Here is a 27,956-nt window from a genome sequence, read left to right as displayed (position 1 = left end):
TCAAGGAAAACCGAGTAAACGATAAAAACGATAACAAAACAACGCTCAAAACCGATAAAAACCCTGAAAACTATACATTTCACACCTGAGCCTCACTCTCGCGGCCCGGTACCAAACGACTCACGGACCGGTACCGGTCTGCAATGGCGTGTCCAGCGGGGTGGCCTGGGGGGGCACAGGCCACCCCCCCAACCAGACTGGCCACCCCAGGTGCCACCCCAAAGGCAAAACAATACAATTCAATCAAATATCAAATGTCCGATTATGTTTTCACGGTGAAGCTCAGATATCCGAGTGTAAGTGAATGCAGCATCGGCTTCTGCGCTATGTGCATCACGTTAGCAAAGGTAGGAGAGCCAAGCACGAAAGATGGCACCGCAGGAAACAATTTTTCGGTGAAAGAAAATGAGGACAAAATAAATGTCCCGGTAAGTAATATCAAGTTTGTTGAGTTTAGTAAACTTCGGTGAAATTAGAATACCAAGGAAAAAATAACACTTAAAGAATTATTGCAGCTGTGGAATATTTCAGACAGTAGGCTACTGAGGGCAGCTAACATAAGAGTTATGCGTTATAAGATATAATCTAAGTCGTAACATTGCTGTATGGAGCTGCAAATTTGGTTGCAGGTTAACATAGCTGGACTGGCCATCGGGCATACCGGGCATATGCCCGGTGACTTATTTTTTATTTTTATTTTGTAAGGGCATGAACAATGAGAGGTGGTGGATTGGCCAGATGCAGGTCGATGTGTAAAAATAACTCAGTTGTTTGGTGGTGGCTATGGCGGGGCTTCCACAGAGGCCAGCAGGTGGATGAGGGAAGGGGAGGCAGGAGGAGAGACCCGAGGCAGCCGCCGGTCCGAGTGTCAGGTGAACTGAACTTCAGGTAAGAAGTTATGAGCTGCAGTCTATCTGGGTCAGATATAAACCAAGTTTAGGTGGAGTTTATTTTTGTTGTGCTGACTTTTTACCGTCAGTTGCAATAACTCATACTGCCCGAGCTAGCATGACGGAGTTTCTGTACAGCTGTTCAGTTGCTATGATGTTACTGATAGTGAACTTTATTTTATTCATAAGGTTAGTAGAGTTGCCAACGGCTCCTTAAAAATGGAATGGTCCCTCATTCAGAGAAAATATTATGCGTTTGGTATTGAGCTGAGAAGAGACGCAGTTTGTCCCGAACTTTAGCTAGAATGGAAAAAGACAAAGCTGGATTTATTCTGTGTGTTTACGCTGCACTGCTGCCTCTTCTCTCATTCTCTCCCCCTCCCTCTTCTGTTGCTACTTCAATCATGAAACTGATCGATGATCAGCTGATCGGCTTTTCTCTCTCATTTATTTATCGTCCACTTTGTGCCAGAAAGAGGAAACCAGCGGATGTCGCGCTAAACAACAGCAGCACGTTTAAGCTTGATCGGCTGTTGTTAGAATTTATTTAATATTAATTTCCAGTATCAGCTGATGTTTGCTGGAGCCACAGCTGTAAAGCTGCTGGTCATGATGTCGGTTTGGATATGTGGTGAGAGGGAAACATAAAGATGAAACCAGGAGATGTCCTTACTGAATCATCAGAGCTGAACAGGTGATGGAGAAACAGGTTTAGGTGACATGAATGAGTTGAAGGGAAGTTATCAACTGTTTCTGAGAGACAAATAACACCAGGATCCTTTTTTACGTAGCTGACAGCTGGTAACTGTGCAGGGGCGGGTCTAGCAAAGTTATGCCAGGGGGCCAGGTAGGGAATTAACAGGGAGAGGTGGGGCACAAAGAAATACTTTTCTTTCTTATTCTCATTTAAAATATCTCGCTTTTATTAAATAATTATCTAAATCTTACAACCAAAGTTTTTATCTGATGTAAAATGTATAGAAATCATACATATACCAACAAGACTGTACATCACTGTCACAACAGCATTTGTTTTCATTCAAAGGCTTTATGGTTTTAATACCTGGTGGGCCGGTCTGTAGTCAAAATGCCCGATTTTCTGTCCCAGTCCAGCCCTGCAGGTTAATACTGGCAGTGTCACCATGCCAGCTGACTGTATTTCATCATCAGCCAGTGTTGTTCTTTATCAATATTACCAAAGTTTATCATAAGGCAGCATAGCAAGTATTTACTTGCTTTCAGGTTTTATTCAAATGTTAGTCTTTTCAGTTGTTTCCCCACTTTTTTCCTGTTTCAAAACCAAACACCAGTTTGTGAGAAGATTATCTTCTTTTTTTAAATAGGCAGATAAAGTTTTGCATTGGCATTGACTAATTTGTCAATTGTTTGTTACAAATGTTCGTATTTTAATATTCAAAAATGTTTTTGCCCAAAACATATGTGCACTACATGTCAGTAAAAATACTATGCAAATATTGCTGTCCTTGAATGCTGAGTAAACACTGACAAAGCACTGATTGTATCTCTTGTACTTTATCAACGCAGTATCTAAAAACTTTGCACCGTAGTGGTTAAAATCTCATTCTAATAAGAGTTAAAAGTGCATTTGGTTATTAGGTTTATAGGATTATTGAATTATGGTTAATGGTTGGTAGAATTTTTTTTTTAAACATTATCTGCCAATTACATCTGCCACCCTTCTCCAAATCTGTGCCCCTACCTGGCCCCCCCAACAAAAATTTTCTAGACACGCCACTGCCGGTCTGAGGCCCGGGGGTTGGGGACCGCTGCTGTAAGGTACATACAGGTTTGGGAGCAACATATGCTGCCATCCAAGCAATATATTTTTCACGGACCTGCCTTCTTATTTCAGCAGGACAATGTGAAGCCACGTTCTGCATGTGTTACAACAGTGTGGCTTTGTAGCAAAAGAGTGCAGGTACTAGAGTGGCCTGACTGCAGTCCAGACCTGTCTCCCATTTAAAATGTGTGTCACATTATGAAGCTTCTGTCCTGTGCCACATCATCAATAAACACTAGTGTTCCACTGCCACTGGCAGCTATGGATGCCCGAGCCATCACACTGCCTTTGCTGTGTTTTACAGATGATGTAGTATGCTTTGGATCATGTTCCATGCCTTCTCCCTTCTTTTTTCTCGCTGTCATTCTGATAGAGGTTGATCTTGGTTTTATCTGTTAAAAGTATGTTTTTCCATGTTTTTCTATTCTTGAGGCATATTAGTGGCTTGCACATTGCAGTTAACCCTCTGGATTTAATTTCATGCAATCTTCCCTTTATTGAAGACTTATATATCCATACGCCTAACTCCTGGAGAGTGTTGTTCCCATAGTTGGCTATCGTGAAGGCAGGGCTTTAGACTAACTTTTTGCCACAGCACAGGGGACCTTTATCGCGGCATATAATGTGTGTTTTAATTGTGTGTTTCAGTTCGAAACATATTAGCGGCAGTCACAAATGCAGTATTGCCGGCCATGATCTTTCCACACTCACAACAGTAAATGCAGTGCATCTTATTGTCAGATTTACTGTATCTTAGCCAGGGAAACTGGTCAAGCCACTTTCTTCAATTTGTATACACTTTTAAATTAATTCCCCCCTGGGCTTTAGCTTGGAGTCTATCATTTTTTGGCTTTTTATAGCATATAACTGCCTTAAAAATATTCTGCAGTGAATCAAAAACTGAAGAACACATTGAATCAACATATGATCATTACCCAATGCTACTGAAGTGAAGCAGAGGAAAGTTAGAGGTTTTGCTAAGTGTTTTGCAATTTTGGCAAAAAAAAACAAACAAAAAACAAAAAAAAAACAGCGGCCGACAGCACTGTCCATGACTTGTGCGTAATCATTGACTGTAGAAAACATGGACGATGCGACAGCGCCCCAAAAATGAAGCCAAAACATCTCTATCGACCCCTGGTGTCTGGCTGCAGTATAGGTCATAAACCCTGCCTCCTCCATGTTAGTGGATGGAACTGGGGTCAGACTAAAATAAATAAATTCTCCTTAGATAATTTTTTTCCAAAGATTCTTTCTTTTGTTATCAATAGTTCTCCTCATGCTGATTGATGTCCAAGGGTCATCATGTCCAAGGCATCTCCGTTCCCATAAGTTTGATTATAATTCCTACCGCGGTGATGTTAAATTGGGGTGAAACGTCATCATAACAGCTTTGACTGGCAGCTGCAGTCACGGAGAAACTTGCGTATATCTGTTCGGGAATAGCAGATAGAGCGTAGGCTCTGAGAGGAGGGCCAGCGTTTACGCTACGAAAACACGACCGAGTGTTTTAACCTGACAGCCTGAGGTGTCAAACTTTACTGGACATAAAAGACGGACTTTCTCATCACTTTCCGGAGTTCAAGTTTTGCAACACGGACCCTCCGTTTGCATCTCACCCGAGACGCCACCTCAGGTAAATTTACAACAGTGATTATTATGACTGTTTACATTCCCCCACAAGCCGACACTGACCGAGCACTCAGGGAACTGTACAGCGCGATCAGCAGTGAGGAAACCGCACACCCAGAGGCGACGTTTATCACGACCGGGGACTTTAATAAGGGAAACCTGAAGAAAGTTTCACCAAAACTCCACCAACACATCCATTTCAACACTCGTGGAGACAGGCTACTTGACCACTGCTACACCTCTTTCCGGGATGCGTACAAAGCCCTTCCCCGTGCTCCATTCGGGCAATCAGATCACCGCTCCATCCTGCTCCTGCCCGCCTACAGGCAGAAGCTGAAACAGGAAGCTCCAACCCTGAGGGCGGTGCACAGTTGGTCGGAGTCTACGCTGCGGGACTGTTTTGATCACGCGGACTGGGGAATGTTTCACGTGGCTGCTAATGACATTGATGAGTACACAGACTCAGTCTGTAGATTCATCAGGAAATGCGTGGAAGATGTCGTCCCAACCAGAACAATGGCGGCGACGTGGAAACAGCTCAGGGGGCCGACCGTGCGCATGGCAACGGCGGCGACTCAGGCGAAGGAGATCTTGGGGACGAGCCGGCCGTGCAAAGTGTGGACGAGGAAGTGGCAAGTCAACTGCAGGACCAGACGAGGCTGGACCAGAGGGCAACATAGCAGCCGCGGAACCAGAGGAAGGCGAGGAGGCTGGACCAGGCGAGGCGGAAGGCGAGGATGAAGCTGCTGCAGGAGGCGTGGATGAAGCTGCTGCAGGCGGTGGTGGAGCCGGTGGTGGCTGAACGGTCTCGCCAGAACTGTCAGCAGACATAAAGACGTGCTGGCTGGGTCCTCCTGGACCCCCAGCTGATGATGGTGATGGCTGAACCGGCCCCTCGGGCCCTCCAGCTGACGAGGCCGCTGCAGGCGTGGATGACGGTGATGGCTGAACAGGCCCCTCGGGCCCTCCAGCTGACGAGGCCGCTGCAGGCGTGGATGACGGTGATGGCTGAACGGGCCCCTTGGACCCTCCAGCGGAGACGGGTGGCTGAACGGGCCCCTCGGACCCCCCAGCGGAGATGAAAAAGTGCTGGCCGGGCTCTCCAGAACCCCCAGCAGACACGAGGGAGGGCTGGCCGGGCTCTCCAGAACCCCCAGGGGACAAGGCAGGTGGCGGCGTGGGAACTGCGGAGTGCTGGATGGGCTCATCCAAGCTTCCAGCAGGAGCTGATTTAGAAGTCTGAATGTCTGGCTGTGGGGTGGCGCGCCGGCGGCGCGATTGTCGTTTCTTCCCCGCAGACGGCTCCGACGAGCCGGGAAAAACCACATCCAGCCGGTGAGGCTGGCGCGGCTGCTCCAGGGTGGCTGTTGTTTGTTGCTGCTGGGCCAAGTCCGATATTTCCAGAGCTTGTGCCGCCTCCCGGGCTTCTTTCAAACTGGCCAAACATCCTCTGACCTGTCGGAGATAGGAATTTCCTTCGAGGATTGCTTCAATAGCATTTATCCCAACAATCTTTGCCCTTGTATTAGAAGTGTGGGTTATCCACTCGACTGGACTCGTATCAGATCGCTCTCCCCAGGTAAGTCTGCTGGGTCCATGTTGTGGTCGCGTCATTCTGTTATGAATCGCTGTGCGGCAGGCAGGAGTTGGACCCAAAATGCAGGCACTCAGGTACGAGGTTTATACACAAAGAACTCAGTTTTATTTGCTAGCAGGGGAAAGTTATACAAACGCAAACTAAGCTCACAGTGAGACACAGGGAGCTCCACACAGCATGAGGGACGATGCGACACTGACTCAGAGAAACACAGGGTTTAAATACACTGGGAAGTAACGAGGGGAATGAGACACAGAAGGAGAGCACAACTGGGGGAAATCAGAATCACTCATGTATATATCTTTCAACGTAGCACTCTTAATTCTTATTCTCATGTATATATCTCATGTATATCTCATGTATATCTCATGTATATCTCATGTATATCTCATGCACATATCTTTCCACGTAGCACTTTTAATTCTTATCCCTACTTTTATTTTTTTCCATGTCTATTTAAGTGCTATTTATGACAGCATGTTTGCACTGAAGCACCGCAGCAATTTCCTAATGTTGTAAACCTGCTCAACATTTGGCAATAAACCCCATTCTGATTCTGATTCTGATTCTGAACTGACGAGACAAGGAAGTGTAAAGTGAACACACTGAGATCAGACACGGACTTTCAAAATAAAACAGGAAACACAAATACAGACTCAGAGACGCGTGCTTAACACAGAGACCTGACTACACTACAGGGGATACACAGGCAGGGATGACGGAAAACAGAGGGAGCACAGAATAAAGACTGGGAAACCAAAACACAAACTGTCATTCATAATATCAAAAATAAGAGTACAAAAATCTAAAACACTGGGTCACCGACGCAGAACCATGACACATCCAGTAATGCATACACTCTTATATTGTACATATATCTATTACTCTCAGATTTAGCCATTCTTATATTTTGCTTGTTTTATGTTATTGTATTTTTTTGCACACGTCTGTTGCTTGTGAAGCTCGCACACAAGAATTTCACTCGCATGTACTGTACCAGTGTACCTGCACATGTGATGTGACAAAAAAAGTGATTTGATTTGATTTACTTTTATTACAAGTATTATACTTTAAAAACAACAGGCGGCACCCTGCTCCAGCTCCTGTGCAGAGCTGAATATTAAATATGTGCAAACAACAGCATGTTTTCAGTCTCTTGCCACATCTGTAAAGACAGTAACATCTTTTTTAAAAGCTTGTACTTCAGTAACTCCTCATTAATCAGGAACTATGGATTAAAGTACTGTAGCACAGGCACAGGACAGCTGTGATGAAAGAAAGGGAAGAAGTTTCTCCAAACCTCTGGACCCAGGAAACCCAGCTTGATCCTAATGGTCTCCCTCACTAGTTTCTCTCCAGGGTGAATGTAGCTGTTGATATAATATGGACTATTATTAAATGAAAAGAACAAATTAGACTACACTACTGAAACGTTCTGCTGATTTTTTTAAAGTTTCATTAAATTAACAACAGAGTGATTTTAGAACTATAAGATGATAAGCTGTATGTCTTTTTTTATAACAGTGACATGGTTGTATTGACCTTAATTAAACGAGTCGTCAGTCGCGGTAAACCAGCAAAAAAACTCGAGCAGCCGGGCTACAAAAAAAGTGTAGGGGGGCGTGTTTGCGGTCACGTCCAGTGTTGCCGTCTCCTCAGTAAGGAAAATCGCTATTGGCTGTCCTAAAAGTCGCTAGAAGTCGCTAAATGACATCATCGCCAAATTTGCATAATTGGTCATGCTAATCTAATTGTAACCTATGTTGTTGGAGAGAGAAATAACATCGTGGAAGAGACATAAAGTGAGTAAAAAATGTCCTAAATGCATTTAGAGTTTATTTAGAACTACAAATTAAATTTCTTTTAGCAATTGTTTTTTTAATGTCACAATTCCAACCCTGCTCCTTTACCCGGGCTTGGTCCGGCAAAAGTGACCCGAAATAGGCACTCTGGTGGAGTTACTTTGTGTGTGTGTGTTTATAAGTAGTTTTAAACCATCCACAAAACAGCATAAAAGTAAAAGAAGAACTGACTGCGTTACAGCATCCGCTGCTTGTTGAGAGTAAAAGCGATACGCGCTTTCACGTCTTTTTAAGCATTTAAGGGGTCTGAAAACTCGCTAAATATAGCGACAAAGTCGCTAAGTTGGCAACACTGGTCACGTCCAGCGGGTGTGTGGGCGAAAGCGTTACACAGTCGCTCCACCTCAAGTCACTACTGCGCAGACTCTGGCTCTGTCCATCTTTTCTACAGTCAATGTGTGTAATAAACAAACGAATAATGCAGAAAACAGAGATTTGAGATGGGAAACTGGTCTTGAAGTACACTGAGAGAGAGAGAGAGAGAGAGAGAGAGAGAGAGAGAGAGGGAGAGAGAGAGAGAGAGAGAGAGAGAGAGGGAGAGCTGTGCATGAAGTGGGATTTTATCGTGGTGAAAGCAAAACGGGAAAAGTAAGAGGGAACTTATGACGATGTTTAGCAAATGTGAAGCGTAGTTTTGATCTTCTTTTGCTGCTGGTTCAGTGAATTTTGGTTGGAGAGAGAGAAAAGCTGCAGTTTCAGAATCTAGAGCAAAAAAAAGATGTAAACACGAAGCATGGACCCGACACATCAGAATCTGTGAGCTGTCAGCTTTCAGCACCGACGGCGTGTCCGTGTTCATGCCGTCGGGTGAGAAAGCTGCCATCTCACTGATGTTGACGTTTACCTGCTCTCATTTGCTGTTTTAGCTGTTTGGTGGTTGTTGAAATAGATTTGTCAGGTTTAACCTGAGATTATAGCATTTCTGGCAAAATACCTTTATATTTAATAGTTGATTCAGGATTTAATAAATCGATATCACCTTATTCAAGCTACTCGCCTCTCTCTATCCGCCTCCACTTTCAAACGTACACACGAGTAGGACTACAGGTCCCGCCCTCACTATCTCTAATTGGGTTTGACCACCCAAATAGAATGGGCGTAATGTGTGTCTGTTGTTGACCACACGGAGACTGTCAGAGTTGCAAAGTCTTTTTGTTTATGTTTTTACTTCAATGGCTGGTTGCACCGGTGCAACCTAGGAATTTTTTTTGTCGCACCATTGAGAAATTAGATTGCATGTCCGGGGTTTCGCTTCCTCATGGAAGAGAAACCCCGGACATCCAGGTTTCTCTTCCATGGACATCCAGGTTTTTTGCGTTGCTGAGTTCACCAGTGCTTTCTTTCTTTCTTAGGATGACGCTTGAGGTCCACATAAGCAGAGTGGGCGATGCAGCCCACGAAATGGTCCGTCAGGCAGTATCCCATGCTGGATACTGGTCATAACTGAAGGGATGAACCTCAGGGGTGGGCGGAGCAATGCAGGTAGAGCAGGACCCTTGGACAGAGGGTATTTTAATAACATAACAAAGGAATTTCTCGACACTTTCACATGTGATATATTTTAAATTAAAGCACGCAAGATAGACAGCGCACAATGTGCTTTGAGGCAGCAGCCAAGAAAGCTGTAGTCCGCGTCTGTGAATACCCGTGTGTACACCCGTGTGCATACCTGTGTGGATCAGCATGCTTGTATTCCAAAGGTTTCTCCATGTAACGATCTGCTAGGGAGTGTGGGGAGCCACAGCCCCATCCTCCAGGGTATGAAGCAGGTATGGAGGAGATCAAAACTCCAGACATCCAGAGGCCCCCAGAACACAAGAGACCAAGGAAGACCAACAGAGGGGCAGCCGCGCCACTGTCCCAGTAAGAGCTGAGGAGAGTCCCAGACGAGGGCTCACTCAGCAGCCACCGTGCAGAAGCCAGGGGGGGTTGCAGTGACGTGCCCGTGAGCTCCGCCGGCAGCCAGCTGCGCCTGAGTGACCGAGCCCCAGGCCGAGAGGCCGGGGGCACCCCACCTCCGAAGTGGCCCGAGCGAGCCCCAGGCTCCAGGCCCCGATAAGCGGCCGCCAAGGAGTGAGCCGGTGTGTACCTGGGCGCCCATCCCCAGACACAAAGAACCACCAACGCACCGATGTCTGAGGGAGTCCGCCACTGGCAGGGGAAGTGGTGGTGGGTGGAGATAGGCCTCCAAACCTTGGAGGACCTGAGATGTCCCCAGAGAGGTGGCGTCTGAAACCCAACCTGACATATAGACACAGACATACAGGCACACACAGATACAAACATCCATTCCCACCCTCATGCTCTCATATGCACTTACTCCACACTCAACCAACGTGGAGACAGACATAAAGAGACGCTGTACACACAATCACACTCCCCAAGCGTACTCTACGAACCGGGTCTAGGTACCCTTGCCCCTGGAGGGGGGAACTGCACCCAGACCCAGGTGGTGTTACCCTTTTTCTCTGCGGTGGGGGGAGGCAGACCGCCCCAACTCCGCAGCAGCAGGGAGGCCCCACACTCCAGACCGCAGTCGGACGGCCAACTCCTCCTCCCGGCCCTCCCGCTCCAGCAGGCCGCAGAGAATGGGGGTGAGAGAAGACTCCAAACCACCCTCCACCCGCTCATTGTAGTGTTGATGCATATGTGTTCTAAGGTGCAATTAAAACCCAGGAGGGCATGGAGCTACCTGCCAGAGAGCAGCAGGTAAGCGCATAGAATGTAGTGTAAAGCGCTATGGGGGTCCTTAGGGACTGAGTTAAAGCGCTATACAAATACAGGCCATTTATCATTTTACCATTTATAAATGCCCTACCTGGCCCCCTGGCAAAACTTTGCTAGACCCGCCCCTGCACAGTTACCAGCTGTCAGCTACATAAAAAAGGATCCTGGTGTTATTTGTCCCTCAGAAACAGTTCATAACTTCCCTTCAACTAATTCATGTCACCTAAAAGGTAAACCTGTTTCTCCATCACCTGTTCAGCTCTGATGATTCAGTAAGGACATCTCCTGGTTCCATCTTCATGTTTCCCTCTCACCAGATATACAAACCGATATCATGACCAGCAGCTTTTACAGCTGTGGCTCCAGCAAACATCAGCTGATATTAGAAATTAATATTAAATAAATTCTAACAACAGCTGATCAAGCTTAAACACGTTGCTGTTGTTTAATGCGACATCTGCTGGTTTCCTCTTTCTGGAGCAAAGTGGGCAATAAACAAACAAGAGAGAAAAGCCAATCAGCTGATTATTGATCAGTTTCATGATTGAATGAGAGAAGAAGAGGCAGCTGACAACGTAAGGACGCAGAATAAATCCAGCTTTGTGTCTTTTTCCATTCTAGCTAAAGTACGGGACATGCTGTGTTCCTTCTCAGCTCAATACAAAACGCGTAATATTTTCTCTGAATGCGGGACGATTCAGTTTTTACAGGACGGTTGGCAACTCTACTAATCTTATGAATAAAATAAAGTTCGCTATCAGTAACATCATAGCACTCACCTAGCTGGGCGACCGTGGCTCAGGGGGTTGGGAAGCGTATCTGTAACCGGAAGGTCGCCGGTTTGATCCCCGGGCTCTCTGTCCTGGTCGTTGTGTCCTTGGGCAAGACACTTTACCCTATCGCCTACTGGTGTTGGCCAGAGGGGCTGATGGCGCGATATGGCAGCCTCGCTTCTGTCAGTCTGCCCCAGGGCAGCTGTGGCTACAACCGTAGCTGCCTCCACCAGTGTGTGAATGCGAGAGTGAATGAATAGTGGCATTGTAAAGCACTTTGGGTGCCTTGAAAAGCGCTATATAAATCCAATCCATTATTATTATTGTATAGAAACTCCATCATGCTTGTACGCAGTACAAGTTATTGTAATTGATTGTAAAAAGTTAGCACAACGAAAATAAACTCCACCTAAACTTGGTTTATATCTGACCCAGATAGACTGCAGGTCATAACTTCTTACCTGAAGTTCAGTTCACCTGACACTCGGACCGGCGACCGCCTCGGGTCTCTCCTCTTCCTGCCTCCCCTTTTCCTCATCCACCTGCTGGCCTCTGTGGAAGCTCCACCATAGTCACCACCAAACAACTGAGTTATTTTTACACATCTGCCAGCATCTGGCCAATCCACCACCTTTCATTGTTTATACAGTTACAAAAAAAAAGAAAAAAAACCCATCCGCCTATAAAAATGAAAAATCACCATCGGCCCACCGAGCAAATGCCTGGTATCCCTGATGGCCAGTCCAGCTATGGTCGTGCCATCAGTTAACCCTTCGTGTGCCCAGGGTTGCTGACCCCTGGTTTATACTCATGGGTAGTAGTTATAGGCTATGTGACATCAGCACTGGAGATTGGATCTCTTCGTAGGCCTTGGAACATTAGCGTGACTGAATCTGATTTTTTTTTCTTCAGATTTTATTGTTTACTGGTTTTAGAAAAATGTCATCCTTTCTGTGATAACTTAAATTCTACGTGTGGTGTCAGCTATAATACTAGCTCTACAGTTGTTTGTTAACCAGAAAACTATACATAAGTGTCTAATAATGATGCCTGGGTTACACATCCTTCATATAAACGCTCGTAGTGTGGTTTCTAAGATGGATATGATTAGAATCTGGGCCTGTTTAACTGGTCCTGATATAATTGTTGTTTCTGGCTATCCAAATCTATACTGCATTAAGACATGGCAATTGATGGATTTAACATTTACCGTTCAGTCTGTCACCTACCAGAAATCATTCTGGTAGGTGATTTTAATTGGAACTGGCTTTCTTCTGTGTCTGATGAAGGCACACTGCTTGCTTTTAAATCTAACGCAAATTATTCCCACATGACTTGATCTCAAATCCCCAGATAAATCTTCTCTTATTGACCGTTTTTTTTTTCTTTTTACTTTTCCATATCAGCAGTTTTTGTCAATGACCTGAGTGATTACTGCGTAGTTGGTGCTGTGAGAAACGCTAAAATCTCACTCCTCAAGCATCACATTATCACAAAAAGAAATTTAAAGCTTTTCAGTGAGAAATTTCAGGGTTTTTTCAGTTTTTCATGTCATATTGACAATATCAGTTTAGCTTGGAAATATTTTCAGGAGAGTTTTATCTCCTTTGCAGACAAATTTTTGTTAGGTCAGTGTGAAAGGTTGGGACAGCCCCTGGTTCAATTCTGAATTGGCCGGTCTCCTATATAAAGGAAACCAGGCCTGGGCAGCTGCTAGAAAGTCTGGATCTGATGCTGATTGGCTATGTTTTTGTCAGCTGTGTAATCTGTTTACTTTCTCCATCAGGAAGGCTAAATGTGACTACTTTCTGACTTTGACCACTGACAGTCTAAAAGGCCCTAGGAGGTTTTGGCAAACCAGTCTCTCTCTGCTAGCTCTTATTCCTCCGATCTACCTCCTTATTTAATTATTGACTCCACTCCTGTGTCAGACAAAACTGAAATGCTCAGTTGGCGGACACCACTGGACTTTTAATGTTGTGTTTTATTGATTTTTACCATGTTGTCCCCTGGCCAGGGTTGTTTTAATTCATTTTATATTTTTAACTATTTAAATATAATAAATTATATTTTAACTATACAGTTTTTATTTGTGTGCTTTCCCTTGGCTGCTCCACTGCTCTGTCCGTTTGGAGGAAGATTTCCCTCCTTTAAAAAACACTGTGGAAATAAAATCACCTTCGCTCCGTTACATAGTGGCAGCATAGTAACGTAAATGGGAGATCTGCACAAAAGCCACAGTGAAAGCGACAGGGATTCCAACTGCCAAATGTTATGAAGCCACAGAACTTACACTAAGGCTACATTCACACTGCAGGCGAGAGTGCATCAAATCAGGTTTGTTTTTTGTTTTTGGACCCTATCTGATCATGTTATGACAGCGTGAACGGCACAAATCCGATATTTTCAAATCCGATCTGGGTCACTTTCGAATGTGGTACTGAATCTGATACATATCTGATGTTTTAGAAAACGACTGCTGTTTGAACAGTCATGTCGCATTAAATCGTCTTTTACGTCACTGACACAAAACAGACTCCAATTATCAGCTCCGGAGAAGACATCGCGAACACTTCCTGGTCAATAAGTGTAGATGTTAGTGAAACTGTTGAGAAGACAACTGCAGATTCTGACAGAAATCTGCAACTATCCTCTGAAGCACCGCTCCTCTAAAACAGCAATAAAGATAATTATTAGGTTATGTACATTATGTAAATAACAAAATAACTTAAAGCAAAAATTGGGAAACGTAAAGTCCAAAGTCTTTATATTGTGGCATGCAGAGGAATCTTTACAAGGAAGCTCACAGAGAGAGATTGAGCTTGTTATTCAACCCCAAGCTGGTAGGGTGAGCTCTTTATTACAACACTTGCTGATGCTACACTGTGCTTCGTGGGTCATTAACAGCATAACAGAACTCACTTATGGTTGCAGTCATTCTATAAAACAATAACTGTACACAGCAAATTCAAAAGTGTTAAATGTTTTGGTGTTAATAGTCTTCTTGCAAAAGTAGAGTTAATTTTACTCTAAGCAGAGTCACATTCTTTTAATGTAACTCTGAGGTGTAAAATGATAGTAGTTAAAATCGAGTGTTAAAAATGAGTGTTTCTCTGTCAAATCTGGAGGTGTTAAAATGGAAACATTAACTCTTGACCTCTTAACTCTGAACTCCTACAGGGGCTATGACACCAACAGAGTAAATTCACAGACTCCGCCCCCAGCACGGCTCCAATCGAAGCTGAAGTGAAGCCGTTTCAGAACATTTTGCTCTACATATTTGAGTTGTTTGCCATGCTTGGTAAGTCATTTTTTCAAAGATTGTTTCAATTGTTATTAGCTTTTACTTCTGTGGCTCTTTGAAGTTGAGACAAAGCTGTGTGAAAGGCATTAGCCATGTTGCTCGCTGATAGCATAATATTCTGTTTTAGCTAGCTGAAAGGTATTGTTTGCGGGCAAATACCACAGCCTTGAAAAAAAGCTTGCATGTGAATTTTCAGTCAAACTTTTGGTCAAATACACCTAAAACAATGTCTAGAATGTGAAATGTTGGTATAATGGTGCTACTTGAAGCCTGAAAACGATCGCCCATAAAAAAACAACAACGAGCAAACAGCAGTAGCAGACGTCCTGACTGGGTTCTACGTTAGCATTTAGATCCCTCCAGAGTTTTGTGCACACGGTTTAGGTAAAAATGAAAAAGGTTGAGGTTTTACATTTAGTTCAGTATTACCTGTTGCCTGTGTCTTTGACTTTTGGGAAAATACTTTACACAAGTAATGGCTCAAAGAGGATTTCTTTTTTTTTTTTTTACTGTGCTGCAATTGTTTACTGGATTATTTGTGCCATTAATTAGTGTCAACTAATTTTTATTCAATCTCCGCACAGGATATGCTTGTGAAGATGGAATATGGGGGAGAGCAGAAGTGCGTTGAAGTTCCACAAAGGGATGAATGAAGGACATGCATATTGTATTGAAGAAATAAGTGATGAGAATGCTGTTATTTGCATTTACCAGCTCAGACCTTTTGATAAACAAAATTCTAATGAAAGTGAGAACATGTATACTGTTACATCTTTCAGAAAATGTTTTGAAATTGGGGTGCACAGTTCAGAATAAATGTTTTTCAAAAACCATTGCATCTTTTTAGTAAATGTTTATTTCCAAAAGAAATTTCTAGAAGTTCAGAACAGTAAAATTCCCGCTTTTTAGAATGAATTAGAAGATAACTCTTACGTAGTTAAACTAAAATACTCTTTGAGAGTTAATATATAAACTCTTAACACCAAGTGTTAAATTATCAACTCCAGACAGATTTGGTGTTTAACACTAAATCAGAGTTAACGTACCAACTCTCCAAAAAGAGTTAAATTAACACTCTCTGGTGTGGACCCATATAGACACTTTAATAGTGTTGAAATCAAATCCGACAGTGTTAATTTGGACATGCTGGATTTGCTGTGTAAGTGACTTTGAACCGCAGTACAAACACAACATTCAAGATAACAGTTAAAAGTAGTGTAACCATAAACAATAAAACAAGAACATCTAAACAGCAGCACATGTCCCAAGGCATGATGGGAGAGAACTAGCTGTTCCCCCAACACGCCACAATATTAAGGGCCATCAGTCAAACAGTACTGTTGGGTCTGGGTCTAAACAGAGCGCGTTGTTTGTGACCTCTTCTTTTGTGCATGCGGGCCGCTTTGAGCGTTCACACTAGAGCGCATTTGCTGTCGCATTTTATTTGTAGTGTGAACAAGCAGACAAAAATCGGATTTGATCAAAAAATCGGAATTGAGCATCAAGACCTGCAGTGTGAACGTAGCCTTAGACTCTGCTGTGTGACTTTGATGATACTAAAAAAAACAAGCCCAGGTGATCTGTTCAAATATGTAGACATTAGTTTGTTAGTTCCCCTCATAATGACAATTAAAGAAGCTGCTGTTGAAATGTAGTAGAAGGATCCTGAAAGATTTGTGAGAGAGATGTAGTGGCTGATGAAGATGGACAGACATAAAAAAGCAGAGGATTTCTGAAGCTCTGCCAGAGTGTGACTGATGGAAACAGTCTGCTGCTATCTTTTGCAGCTTGGTACATTTCTATCAAATATGAAGTTGTGGATGATTTCATCAATACGATTACCTGAGCAAGTGATATTCAGGATGAAGTGATTGTAATCCGATATTGCACATTCTCTCAGAAGACATCCTGGCTGAACACAGTAAGGACTGATACTCCATTTAGATCTCCATGTAGACTCCTTCTTCTGTGTGACAGAAACAGCTGAGCCACAGTCTAGATGGTAACAGAGTAAAACTGCCTTCTTAAGGGACCAGAGAAGGTCATATACTGGTCTCCACTCTCCCAGATATTTCAGCTCCAGTGTTCCTGCACAGTGACTGGCTCCTCCCACCAACCTGACAGGCTCTAATGGAAAGCAAAGAGCCATCAGTCAAAGAATAAAGTAAGTTTGAACTACATCAAAGCTGCAGCTCCTCTTCTACCTGAGCAGGTGAGTCCAACAGCTTTGCCAGGTGAGCAGCTGTTTCTAGCTGAGCCTGAGCTTCTACAGTCCAGGAGAGCAGACTCATGGCCTCCACACTGGAACTCTTTGCTCCACACTGAAGCCTCCACTTCTTCATAGAGCGCCCCCTGGAGGACCGAAGGAGGCCCACAGCCGAGCTGCCTACAGACCACCTCTGCATCCTGCTGGTCAAAGTCAGCTTCACACACTGAGGACCAGCTCTGGTTAGACTTCACCTCCAGTCTGCCTGAACACAGACTGGAACCATTCAGCAGCCTGACAGAGTCTGGAGACATCAGAGAAGATCAGTTCATTCCACACACTCCTGTGTTCTTCTGTGTTTATTCAACACATTAATACAAAGTCATGTATGTAGACTACTATTTAGAATATAATAGAATCATTGTACAGCTACAGCATCTGACCCAGTGTTTGTGCTACTGGTTAATTAATGTTCTTTCGTTTAGTGTTATTCATGGTTCAGTTTCCCTGTTTTTCATACTGTAGTCATTTGCATTTCTAGTTCTCTTAGTTAGGGTTGTTTTGTTCTCTCATGTATCGCTTTGTGGTTCAGTTCAGGAAAAGTTTAACTCAAAGAGGCAGCTTTTACTTGTTGTGACCAAAAAAAAATTAAAAACATTAGATGCAAGAAAACATAACCCGAAACTGGAAACTGAAACCTGGAAACTAGAACTAGGAACAGACTAGGAATCTCCAAAAGTTGATTCAATTCATCTGGACGTAGCGTTTTCAGTGAGAAACGTTTTCTCACTCATCCAAGTGACTTCTTCAGTCTCAGCTGACAGCAGGTTTCCCCAATCTTATAAACAGTACATTTGCATAATGACTGAAACCAGCCCACTGAAGGAACAATGGGCTGGGAGGTCGGGAACTGATCTAATGGATTGCATTTATATAGCGCTTTTCGGGACCCCTCAAAGCGCTTTACAATACCACTATTCATTCACTCTCACATTCATACACTGGTGAAGGCAAGCTATAGTTGTAGCCAAGACACAGGTACTCAATATGCGTACTTGTGTTCTCATGCACTCGTGATACGTCATCAGTTGGAGACCAAGTACTGTTCCAATTCAAAGTACGCATCAAGCCGAGAATGTGAAAAATTCCCGGATGTGTTCCCCCTTCCGCCTGTTTTATCGAGCATGCATTGGTGGTGACTTGTATGTACTTGGTACAGCTAAATATCCCAGAATGCAGCAATGATGGAGGAGCGCAGCTAAAAACTTTTAAATATTACTCTTTCTGGGTCACAAAATAAACTTTTAAGTTATTTTCAAGCGAGAATGTAGCTGTGTAAACTTCAAATATCTGCTCGATTTATCAAGATATCATATATTTCCAAATTTGGTTTATTTCAGTGCTTTATTTGTTCCTAAGTAAATCAGTTTGGCTGAGATTAAAGTTAAGCTTCATAACATATTAATTAAAGTTAATTTAAGAGGGGACAGTAGTAAAAACTCCAGACCTGTGACATCCTCGGGTACGCTGGTGCTCCAACTGTACAAATCGCGAGTCCGTGCTCGCGTTCTCGGCAAGTCTGGACTCACCAAGAACGCGAGTACGAGAAAGGGCCACAGACACAGACTGGGAAAGAACAGACATGAGAACACAACTTACTGGATGACTAGACATGACAGGTGGAACACAGGGGAGGCACAGTAGCAAAAGCTAAAGACTAGAAATTATAAATAAACCACAAAATAACTAAGAGAACTAGAAATACAAATGACAACACTAGGAAAAACAAGGAAACTGAACCACATATAACAATAAATCAAATAATATTAATTAAGCTACACACAAAGATAGGACCATGACAGTAAATCATGTTTCCTAGTTTAATTTCCAGTTTACTTGAAAAAATAAACATTCTCATGTTTAATGTAGAAGGTTAGATGTTTATACTGCAACTTGAATTCACCTCACATTTGTGGATCTGTGCGATGGTTAAATTAGTCTCAAAACCCCACTTGGGAATACAACCTGATCTGTGTGTATTGCACGTTTTGTCGACACAAAGGTAAGATGTTGTAAGTGAAAGAGACATTATGTGTAGTTTTAGACATTTGTATCCAAAGAAAGGTTTTTGTTGGGGGTTTTGAAATATTTCATTTTTTTCTTATTTTACATGCATTGTGGTTGTTTAAATCAGCGGCCCCCAACCTCCGGGCCACGGACTGATAGTGGTCCGTGAGTCGTTTGGTACCGGGCCGCGAGAGCTGAGGATTGGACGTGAAATTTATGGTTTTCAGGGGTTTTATCGTTAATTCTGTCTTTTCCCGTGTTGTAGTTGTGTTTTGTTTTGAAATAAATATTTACGCGTTGCCATAGCGACCAGAGAGCATTAAGGGGCAGAGAGGTGGATGTTACTCTCAATGATGTTGGCGCATTTCAGGAGGACGCTGCTAATAAAGTTACACAATTACGCAGTGAATTCACACTTATTATTATATTTACAAAATATAGTTTTTGTCTTGGTCGTATTATTTAATTTTGTTGTATTTATCTGCGACACCTTAATGGCCTTTCCGTGAAAATATTGTCGGACATTAAACCGGTCTTTGGCGCAAAGAAGGTTGGGGACCGCTGGTTTAAATGATTTTTGTGGTATATTTGAGTTATTTATTACACTTGAAGGTATTCATGCTTTAATAAAAAGGCAAATGGAACTTAACAAAATATTTACATAAAGCTAATTTTCTGTTTCATAAATCTGTGGTCTTGTGTGTTGTGTGGGTTGGAGGTCTTATTTACTCTTACAGAGACTGCTACTGCCAGTCTCCTTCCCAAACCTAGCAGATCAGTGAGCATGAATCTGAGAAAGCCTGAGATAATTCTAAACTGGAAGAGCCTAGGTCTAAGATTTGTGATACAAGCCCTAGATTCAGATATTGTAGATGTTATACTTGGGGTCAGCAGTATAGATCTCTTTATATAAGATAGAGGGACACATGTCCCCGGTTTACGTAAGCATCAGGCTTTCAAATGAATTAAACCTCTGTCTTGGTCTTTGGTTGATTAATAAGCTGGTGTGGAAGATTGCTGCCACACCGCCCCCTCGGCCTGTGCTTCGAGTATTCTGATAGTTAGTATGACTCGGGGGTGTTAATTCATTTAAACTAACATTTGCATCCTGCTGCAACCAGGTTTCTGTAAGGAAGAGTAAACCTATTTTGTTGATCAATTGTTACTTCATGTACTAACAGAGACTTTTATTTTTTTCTGTCTTTGGGATTTTTTTCTGTTTAAGTTGTTTTTTTGGGTTTGTTTTTTTTTGCTGATTTTTAGCTTGGTTTTTTTTTTTGTTTGTTTAGGAGCTGACACAGTCTCTAAGGGGATTGGAGATAACAGGAGGAGAGAAGCTGCAGAGAGGCGTATAAGACTGCAACTCTGCTTCCTGGTCCCAACTCTGGATAGTCACGTTTTTTGGGGTTTAATAAATTTGGCCAGATTTCTAGAAATGAGAGCCGCTCCACCCAAGGTGGGATGGATGACAGCTCTCCTAAGAAGACCAGGTTTTCTCCAGCAAGTTTTCCAATTATTTACAAAGCCCACATTGGTTTTTGGACACTCAGCCAGCCAGCAATTTAAGGCAATTTTAGTGATGTTTGATTGACGTAACTGGGTGTCATTACTGCCGACGTGAATAAGAACTTTACTGAATTTACATTTACCCATAGCCAGCAGTTTTAATTTCGCTCAATGTTGCCTGCTCTGGCCCCTGGGAGACAATTGACTGTGGTTTCTGGTGTCTTTAGCTTCACATGTCTCAGAAAGAATCACCAGTTCCCATGGTTTGACGCAGTGGGTGTGTCGCAGAGTGGGGAAAAGTTAGTTAGTTAGTCACACGGTGCACCGGGGGCTTCTATTTAAGACCAATCTACCTCTGCTTGCTTTGTATTTGTGTGTGGATTAAAGCATGCACTTGTGAGTCCTCAAAAGTTCAACACAAATGATTGTACACATTTGTAAATCTTTGTTTACATTTGTGTGATCATATCATACGCATATGCAACACTTTTGAAGCAAAATGCTATTTATAATGCAAAGACAGATGATCTGTTAATGAAACTAGTATAGATTTGATTATGTGCAATCATAAACATGCCACTATAGTGATATAACCTCAGAAACTAAACACAACTCACATACAGATGGGTTGGGTGGCCAAAAGCGTAACATACCAGCAATTTGTCACATATGTTACATTTTGGGATGAGAACGTGATGGTGCTATCATATGTAAACATGCCACTATAGTGAATATACCCTAAGAAACTATACACAACTTAAATGAGCATGTATATCTGATATGTACCTGCACAGGTGTGCTCATTGTGCTTCATTAACATATAGATCCGTGCTGACTTCTGTTCTAGTTCCTGCTCTCAGCCCAGCTCCTCTCCTGGAACATTTCCCACTTCCCGTCTTGCTCTCTGTTTTACAATAACAATAACCAGTTTCACTTCCTCCAGCCTTTTTGTTTGTACTTCTCCATAAACACCTGCTGAAAGCAGCAACTTGGAAAGTTTAAATCCCAACTCAAAACTCATCTGTTCAAATCTGCATATTCACTATGAATCCACTGCTTTTGTTTTATTGTTCTTATTCTGCCATTGTTTTACTAAGTGTTTTATCCTATTGTAAAGTGTCCTTGGGTGACTTGAAAGGCGCTCATAAATAAAATTTATGATTATTATTATTATTATTAAGCTGTTAGGCTGAAGGAGTCCTTTCTGGCTGGTTGGTTGGCTGCTATTCTTGCTGCCATCTGTCACAGCTTGGTACATCTTTGTCAAATATGAAGTCACGGATGACTCAGTATGATTACCTGAGCAGGTGAGTTTCAGGATTTGGTCAGTGTAATGCGATGTTGCACAGTCCCTCAGAGGAGATCTGGACAGAACACAATCAGAACTGATCAACCACCCAGTTGTGCGTGAGGAGTCTACCATTTCTATATAAACAGCTGAGCCACAGTCCAGTTGTTCACAGGAAACAGCTGCTTCTTTCAGGGTCCAGAAAAAGCCATACACTGGTCTCCACTCCCCCAGATGTTTAAACTCCAGTGTACCTGTACAGCGACTGGCTCCTCCCACCAACCTGAAATCAGTCTCTGAACAGAAAGCAGAGAGTCATCATTAAAAAAATAAAGTGAGTTTGAACCAGATCAAAGCTGCAGCTCCTCTTCTACCTGAGCAGGTGAGTCCAACAGCTTTGCCAGGTGAGCAGCTGTTTCTAGCTGAGCCTGAGCTTCTACAGTCCAGGAGAGCAGACTCATGGCCTCCACACTGGAACTCTTTGCTCCACACTGGAGCCTCCACTTCTCCATACAGCGCCCCCTGGAGGACTGAAGGAGGCCCACAGCGAAGCTCCCTACAGACCACCTCTGCATCCTGCTGGTCAAAGTCCGCTTCACACACTGAGGACCAGCTCTGGTTAGACTTCACCTCCAGTCTGCCTGAACACAGACTGGAACCATTCAGCAGCCTGACAGAGTCTGGAGACATCAGAGAAGATCAAACAGAGAGATCAGAGACAGCAGACACACAAGAAAAAGATGGCAGCAAACAACTATTCACTGATTCAACCTCAGCTCAACTCCAATATGACTTTTAGCATCACATTTACACTTTGTAATCCAACATCTGTTATTGCAGCCCTAGCCTACTGGGATTTTCCTTTGTGGGTGATTATTGATGATTATTTTTCCCTTTTCTTGTGGAACCAGTAAAATGAGTGCAACTGACTTCACTAAACAGTCAGCTCTGGTACCAGGACATGGCCAGAGAGAAAATATTTTATATTTTAAGCTTTTTATATTTAAGCTTTTTCATTTGTCCTTGGTGATCATAGTGTATTGACTTTTATGTGTTCTTTTGATGGTTTTATTTTCAAATGTCCCTTCTGTCTTCTTGTTCACTTTGACCTTTTTATTGTTATATTCCACATCCACAGGATCTTTTAATGGTCTTCAGTGTGTTTTCAGTGGCCAAAGAGAGGACCGAGTGGAGGTGTATTTGCGTTCCCGGGGGAGCTGCAGAAAGGCCTCGGGGCAGGGAATCTAACTTCCAACTTTTATCAACCACAGAAAGCTGACTCATTCTATTTTATCCTTGGTACAAGCAAAATGTGCAAATGCAAGAAACATAAGAAACAACCATGGTTGTTGACTCCAAATCTCCCGAACACTACGTCGATTTGAGAACGCAAGACCGAGAGAGCGAGACCAAGACAAGACCGAGACCAACGTCCATCGAGACCAAGACGAGACCAAGACCACGTAAAAGTGTTCTCGAGACCAAGACTGGTCTCAAGACATCCAACTCTAGTGTGTATGGATAATAGCAAACACTAAAATACATGTTTTGCATGTAGCAATGATTTTTTTTTTCACTCAAATTTAGCTTTTCTTCACTCAAAATAAATTTCTCCTCAAAATGTAACACGTGCACCTGCAAATTTATTTTATGTGCGCTCAGAATAGTGGCACAAAAATAATGCCATACTTTTAAAGTAACGGTTTAACAACTGCCAGCTTGAAGGCCTGTGGTACATAAATGATTTGTCATGGTTTACGGAGCAGGTCGTGAGGTGTTAGTGAAGGAGGAGCCAAAATGGTAAATGGCCTGTATTTGTATAGCGCTTTACTTAGTTCCTATGGACCCCAAAGCACTTTACACTACATACAGTCATTCACACACACATTCACACACAGGTGATGGCAGCTACATTGTAGCCACAGCTGCCCTGGGGTGCACTGACAGAGGCGAGGCTGCCGGACACTGGCGCCACCGGGCCCTCTGACCACCACCAGTAGGCAACTTGTGAAGTGTCTTGCCCAAGGACACAACGACCGAGACTGCCAACTCTTGAGCCACGATTGCCCCATGCGAGCAAAGGCTGATGATATCAGTGAGCGTTTATTTACAGTGCAGGATAACAAACAAATGCGAGAGCGAATTCATTACTAGTTAAGGTTTAAAAAATGGTTGGTTCAACAGAGCTCTGACTTTTTGTTAGTGTGGCTACAGTGTTGAAGAGAAACCTAGGATTATTTTTATTCCTCCAGCCTTTATTTTTGTACTTCTTTATAAACACCTTGGAAGGCTGTTAGGCTGAAGGAGTCCTTTCAAGCTGGTTGGAGGATGGTTTAGAGGATTCCTGAAACCCATGTTGTGACTGGTGGAGAGTCTGCTGCTATTCTTGCTGCTATCTGTCACAGCTTGGTACATCTCTGTCATATATGAAGTCATTGATAACTTCATCAATATGATTACCTGAGCAGGTGAGATTCAGGATTTTATTCATGTAATCTGATGTTGTACAATCCCTCAGCGGAAAACAGTCAGAAAGAATCGACCACACAAATTTAAATGAGGAGTGTGCTGTTTGTATAGAAACAGCTGAGCCACAGTCCAGATATTGGCAAACAAGAGCTGCTTCTTTCAGGGTCGAGAGAAAGCCTGGTCTCCACTCTCCCAGATTTTTTGCCTCAAGAGTTCCTGCACAGCGACTGGGTCCTCCTACCAGCCTGACATCATCAGACTCTGAACAGAAAGCAGAGAGTCATCAATAAACAAATAAAGTGAGTTTGAGCCACATCAAAGCTGCAGCTCCTCTTCTACCTGAGCAGGTGAGTCCAACAGCTTTGCCAGGTGAGCAGCTGTTTCTAGCTGAGCCTGAGCTTCTACAGTCCAGGAGAGCAGACTCATGGCCTCCACACTGGAACTCTTTGCTCCACACTGGAGCCTCCACTTCTCCATAGAGCGCCCCCTGGAGGACTGAAGGAGGCCCACAGCCAAGCTCCCTACAGACCACCTCTGCATCCTGCTGGTCAAAGTCAGCTTCACACACTGAGGACCAGCTCTGGTTAGACTTCACCTCCAGTCTGCCTGAACACAGACTAGAACCATTCAGCAGCCTGACAGAGTCTGGAGACGTCAGAGAAGATCAAACAGAGAGATCAGAGACAGCAGACACACAAGAAAAAGATGGCAGCAAACAACTATTCACTGACTCAAACTCAGCACAACTCCAACATGACTTCATCATTAACAACAGAACACATCTTTACATTGGTACACACTGGAGACTTGTTACCATCACATTTACATTTCATAATCTGACAGCTGTTATTGCAGCCCTAGCTGCAATAACTTCTTTGTGGGTGTGTATTATTGTCCCTTTCTTTAGTGAAACCAGTAAAATGAGTGCAGCTGATTCAACTCAAAAGTCAGCTTTGGTACCTGACACAGGGACTGGACATGGCCAGGAAGAAAAATTAGTCAACATATTACTTTTTATTCTTTTTAATTTGCTCTTGGTGATGATATAGTGTTTATGTAGTGTGAAATAGTGTGTAGTCTATCAGTGTGTTCTTTTGATGGTTTTTATTTCCAAATGTCTCTCCTGTTTTCTTGTTCTCTTAGACAGTTTTATTGTTATATCCCACATCCACAGGACCTTTTAATGGTCTTCAGTGTTTTTTCAGTGGCCAAAGAGAGGACCGAGTTTAGGTGTATTTGCTTTCCTGGGAGAGCTGCAGAAAGGCCACAGGGCAGGGAATCTAACAACCAAAGATTGAGATTTTACTTTGTGACTTTGATCATACTGATAAGCCCTGGTTTAAGTGATCTATTCAAATATGTGGACAGTAGTTTATAACTGGGTAGACTAATGTTCCTGTTTTAATTCATCTCCATATTATTGCGTTAAGTTGCACTGGGTTGGGAGTGGTTGTGTGCGTCACATTTGCGGTGAGCCAATGGCTGTAATGGGGTTGGACTAATTGGAGGCAGGTATAATTGATTGCACTGATACGGTAGTCTACTTATAGCCCAAACTACAAACACCTCTGATGACACGATATGTTTGGGATGGATGGGTTGTGTGCTGTGAATTATATAGTGAACCGTGTTATTTTCTCTCTCTGTGCAGGCCAGGTCCTACTATATGCCACAGCCTTAAGGCAGCTGTGTTGCAGAGGCCGGAGTGATCACTGGCTATCTACTTACAGGGTGGTGGGTCTCAGAAGACAAATGCTAACCCTGTTGAAGTTAACAAGGTGTGGAGAGCTTTGTGGCATAGCTGGCTCTTGCCTTGGACTGTGTTTTTACTTTATATGCAAATGGTACACTGGGCTGTATCTTCTTTTTGATCATTGTGTTAAAAATTTATTTTAGAATTTCATTGACTGTCATCTTTTTGCCCACAGCTGAGATGGTTGGTCAGACCTAGAATCTTTTTGTGTGTAACAAGTTTGTTAGTTTCTATCATGATGCCAAGTAAAGAAGCTGCTTTTGGAACACAGCAGAAGGATACTGAATAACGAGCCCTTTTAGAAAGGTTGGTGGTTTGTTCAGAAGACTGCTGTAAACCTTTCTGAAGGTAAAGGATGGAAAAGAGAGGACAGAGACATGTAGTGGGATGATGAAGATATTCAGACCGACAGATGATCTGGTAATGAAATTAGTGTGGGATTTGGATATATGCTAGCAAATGTAAACATGCCACTCTAGTGACATAGCCTCAGAAACGAGACACGACACAAATGAGCATATGCAAGCAGTGGCGGTCCTAGCCTGTTTGGCACCCTGGGCAAACACTCCCCCTGGCGCCCTGTTAACTAATTTCACTTCCTCCAGCCTTTGTGTTTGTACTTCTCTATAAACACCTGCTGAAAGCAGCAACTTGGAAAGCTGTTAGGCTGAAGGAGTCCTTTCAGGCTGGTTGGAGGTTGGTTTAGAGGGTTTCCGCATCTCAGCCATGTTGTGACTGATGGAGACGGTCTGCTGCTATTGTTGCTGCCATCTGTCACAGTTTGGTACATCTCTGTCATATATGAAGTCATGGATAACTTAATCAGTATGATTACCTGAGCAGGTGAGATTCAGGATTTGATCAGTGTATGCCGATGTTGCACAATCCCTCAGAGGAGATCCTGGCTGAAGACAATCAGAACTAATCTTCCATCTAGATCTCCATGAGAAATTGTGGCTCTTTTTAACAGAAAAAGCTGAGCCACAGTCCAGATGTATGCACACAACAGCTGTTTCTTTCAAGCTCCAGTCAGAGCTATACACAGGTCTCCACTCTCTCAGATTTGGCGCTTCCAGTGTACCTGTACAGCGACTGGCTCCTCCCACCAACCTGAAATCACTCTCTGAACAGAAAGCAGAGAGTCATCAGTAAAAGAATAAAGTGAGTTTGAACCACAAAAAGCTGCAGCTCCTCTTCTACCTGAGCAGGTGAGTCCAACAGCTTTGCCAGGTGAGCAGCTGTTTCTAGCTGAGCCTGAGCTTCTACAGTCCAGGAGAGCAGACTCATGGCCTCCACAGTGGAGCACTTTGCTCCACACTGGAGCCTCCACTTCTCCATACAGCGCCCCCTGGAGGACTGAAGGAGGCCCACAGCCGAGCTCCCTACAGACCACCTCTGCATCCTGCTGGTCAAAGTCAGCTTCACACACTGAGGACCAGCTCTGGTTAGACTTCACCTCCAGTCTGCCTGAACACAGACTGGAACCATTCAGCAGCCTGACAGAGTCTGGAGACATCAGAGAAGATCAAACAGAGAGATCAGAGACAGCAGACACACAAGAAAAAGATGGCAGCAAACAACTATTCACTGATTCAACCTCAGCACAACTCAACATGACTTCATCATTAACAACAGAACACATCTTTATAACAGGAGATATGTTAGCATCATGTTTATATTTCATCTCCTCAGCGGTTATTAAAGCCGTAGCCTACTGGGATTCTCTTTTGTTGATATGTAGTATTGCCCCTGTCTTGTGGAATCTGTAAACTGAGTGCTGCTGACTCCATTAAGTAGTCAGGAAAAAAAACATGTTGGGTCTTCATCTGTAACAAAACACTGGAAAACCATATACAACAGCTGAAAGACAAGACAAAGGAAAGTACCTAAATAAAGATAAAATGTTGCTATTTGTTTGTCTGTACAAGTGAGTGACAGAGAGAGAAAGTGAGAAAGAGAAATGTGGCTGTATATGAGTTTCTGTCATGAAGCATACTACAAAATTAGGGTGAGACATTGCAACAATGAACCCAAGAGCCAGAGGCTGACAGGAAAAGACCCCAGAGGCCCTGGCCGGCCAC

At 43.3% G+C, this 27,956-nt stretch overlaps 1 protein-coding gene across 4 annotated transcripts in view; it reads right to left on the bottom strand.

Moving 5' to 3' along the window:
* LOC308392604 (scavenger receptor cysteine-rich type 1 protein M160-like) overlaps positions 1-27,956 on the bottom strand; it is a 61,563-nt gene that overhangs the window by 23,817 nt on the left and 9,790 nt on the right. For 3 of the 4 annotated variants that reach the window (XM_080875689.1, XM_080875691.1, XM_080875692.1), the window contains exons 5-12: positions 27,076-27,381; positions 26,711-26,998; positions 24,462-24,767; positions 24,114-24,383; positions 22,028-22,333; positions 21,665-21,949; positions 16,791-17,096; positions 16,429-16,713 (exon numbers count right to left, since the gene is read on the bottom strand). In XM_080875689.1, the coding sequence (XP_080731815.1) occupies positions 16,429-16,713; positions 16,791-17,096; positions 21,665-21,949; positions 22,028-22,333; positions 24,114-24,383; positions 24,462-24,767; positions 26,711-26,998; positions 27,076-27,381 (2,352 nt within the window). The remainder of the gene's footprint in view (positions 1-16,428; positions 16,714-16,790; positions 17,097-21,664; positions 21,950-22,027; positions 22,334-24,113; positions 24,384-24,461; positions 24,768-26,710; positions 26,999-27,075; positions 27,382-27,956) is intronic. The other variant, XM_080875690.1, reaches the window with a different exon arrangement.

The sequence above is a fragment of the Rhamphochromis sp. 'chilingali' genome (assembly GCF_963969265.1).
Source record: "Rhamphochromis sp. 'chilingali' genome assembly, chromosome: 2".
NCBI classification, from domain to species: domain Eukaryota; kingdom Metazoa; phylum Chordata; class Actinopteri; order Cichliformes; family Cichlidae; genus Rhamphochromis; species Rhamphochromis sp. 'chilingali'.
Note: the sequence above shows the minus strand (reverse complement) of the source record. Positions and strands in the feature narration are given on the sequence as shown.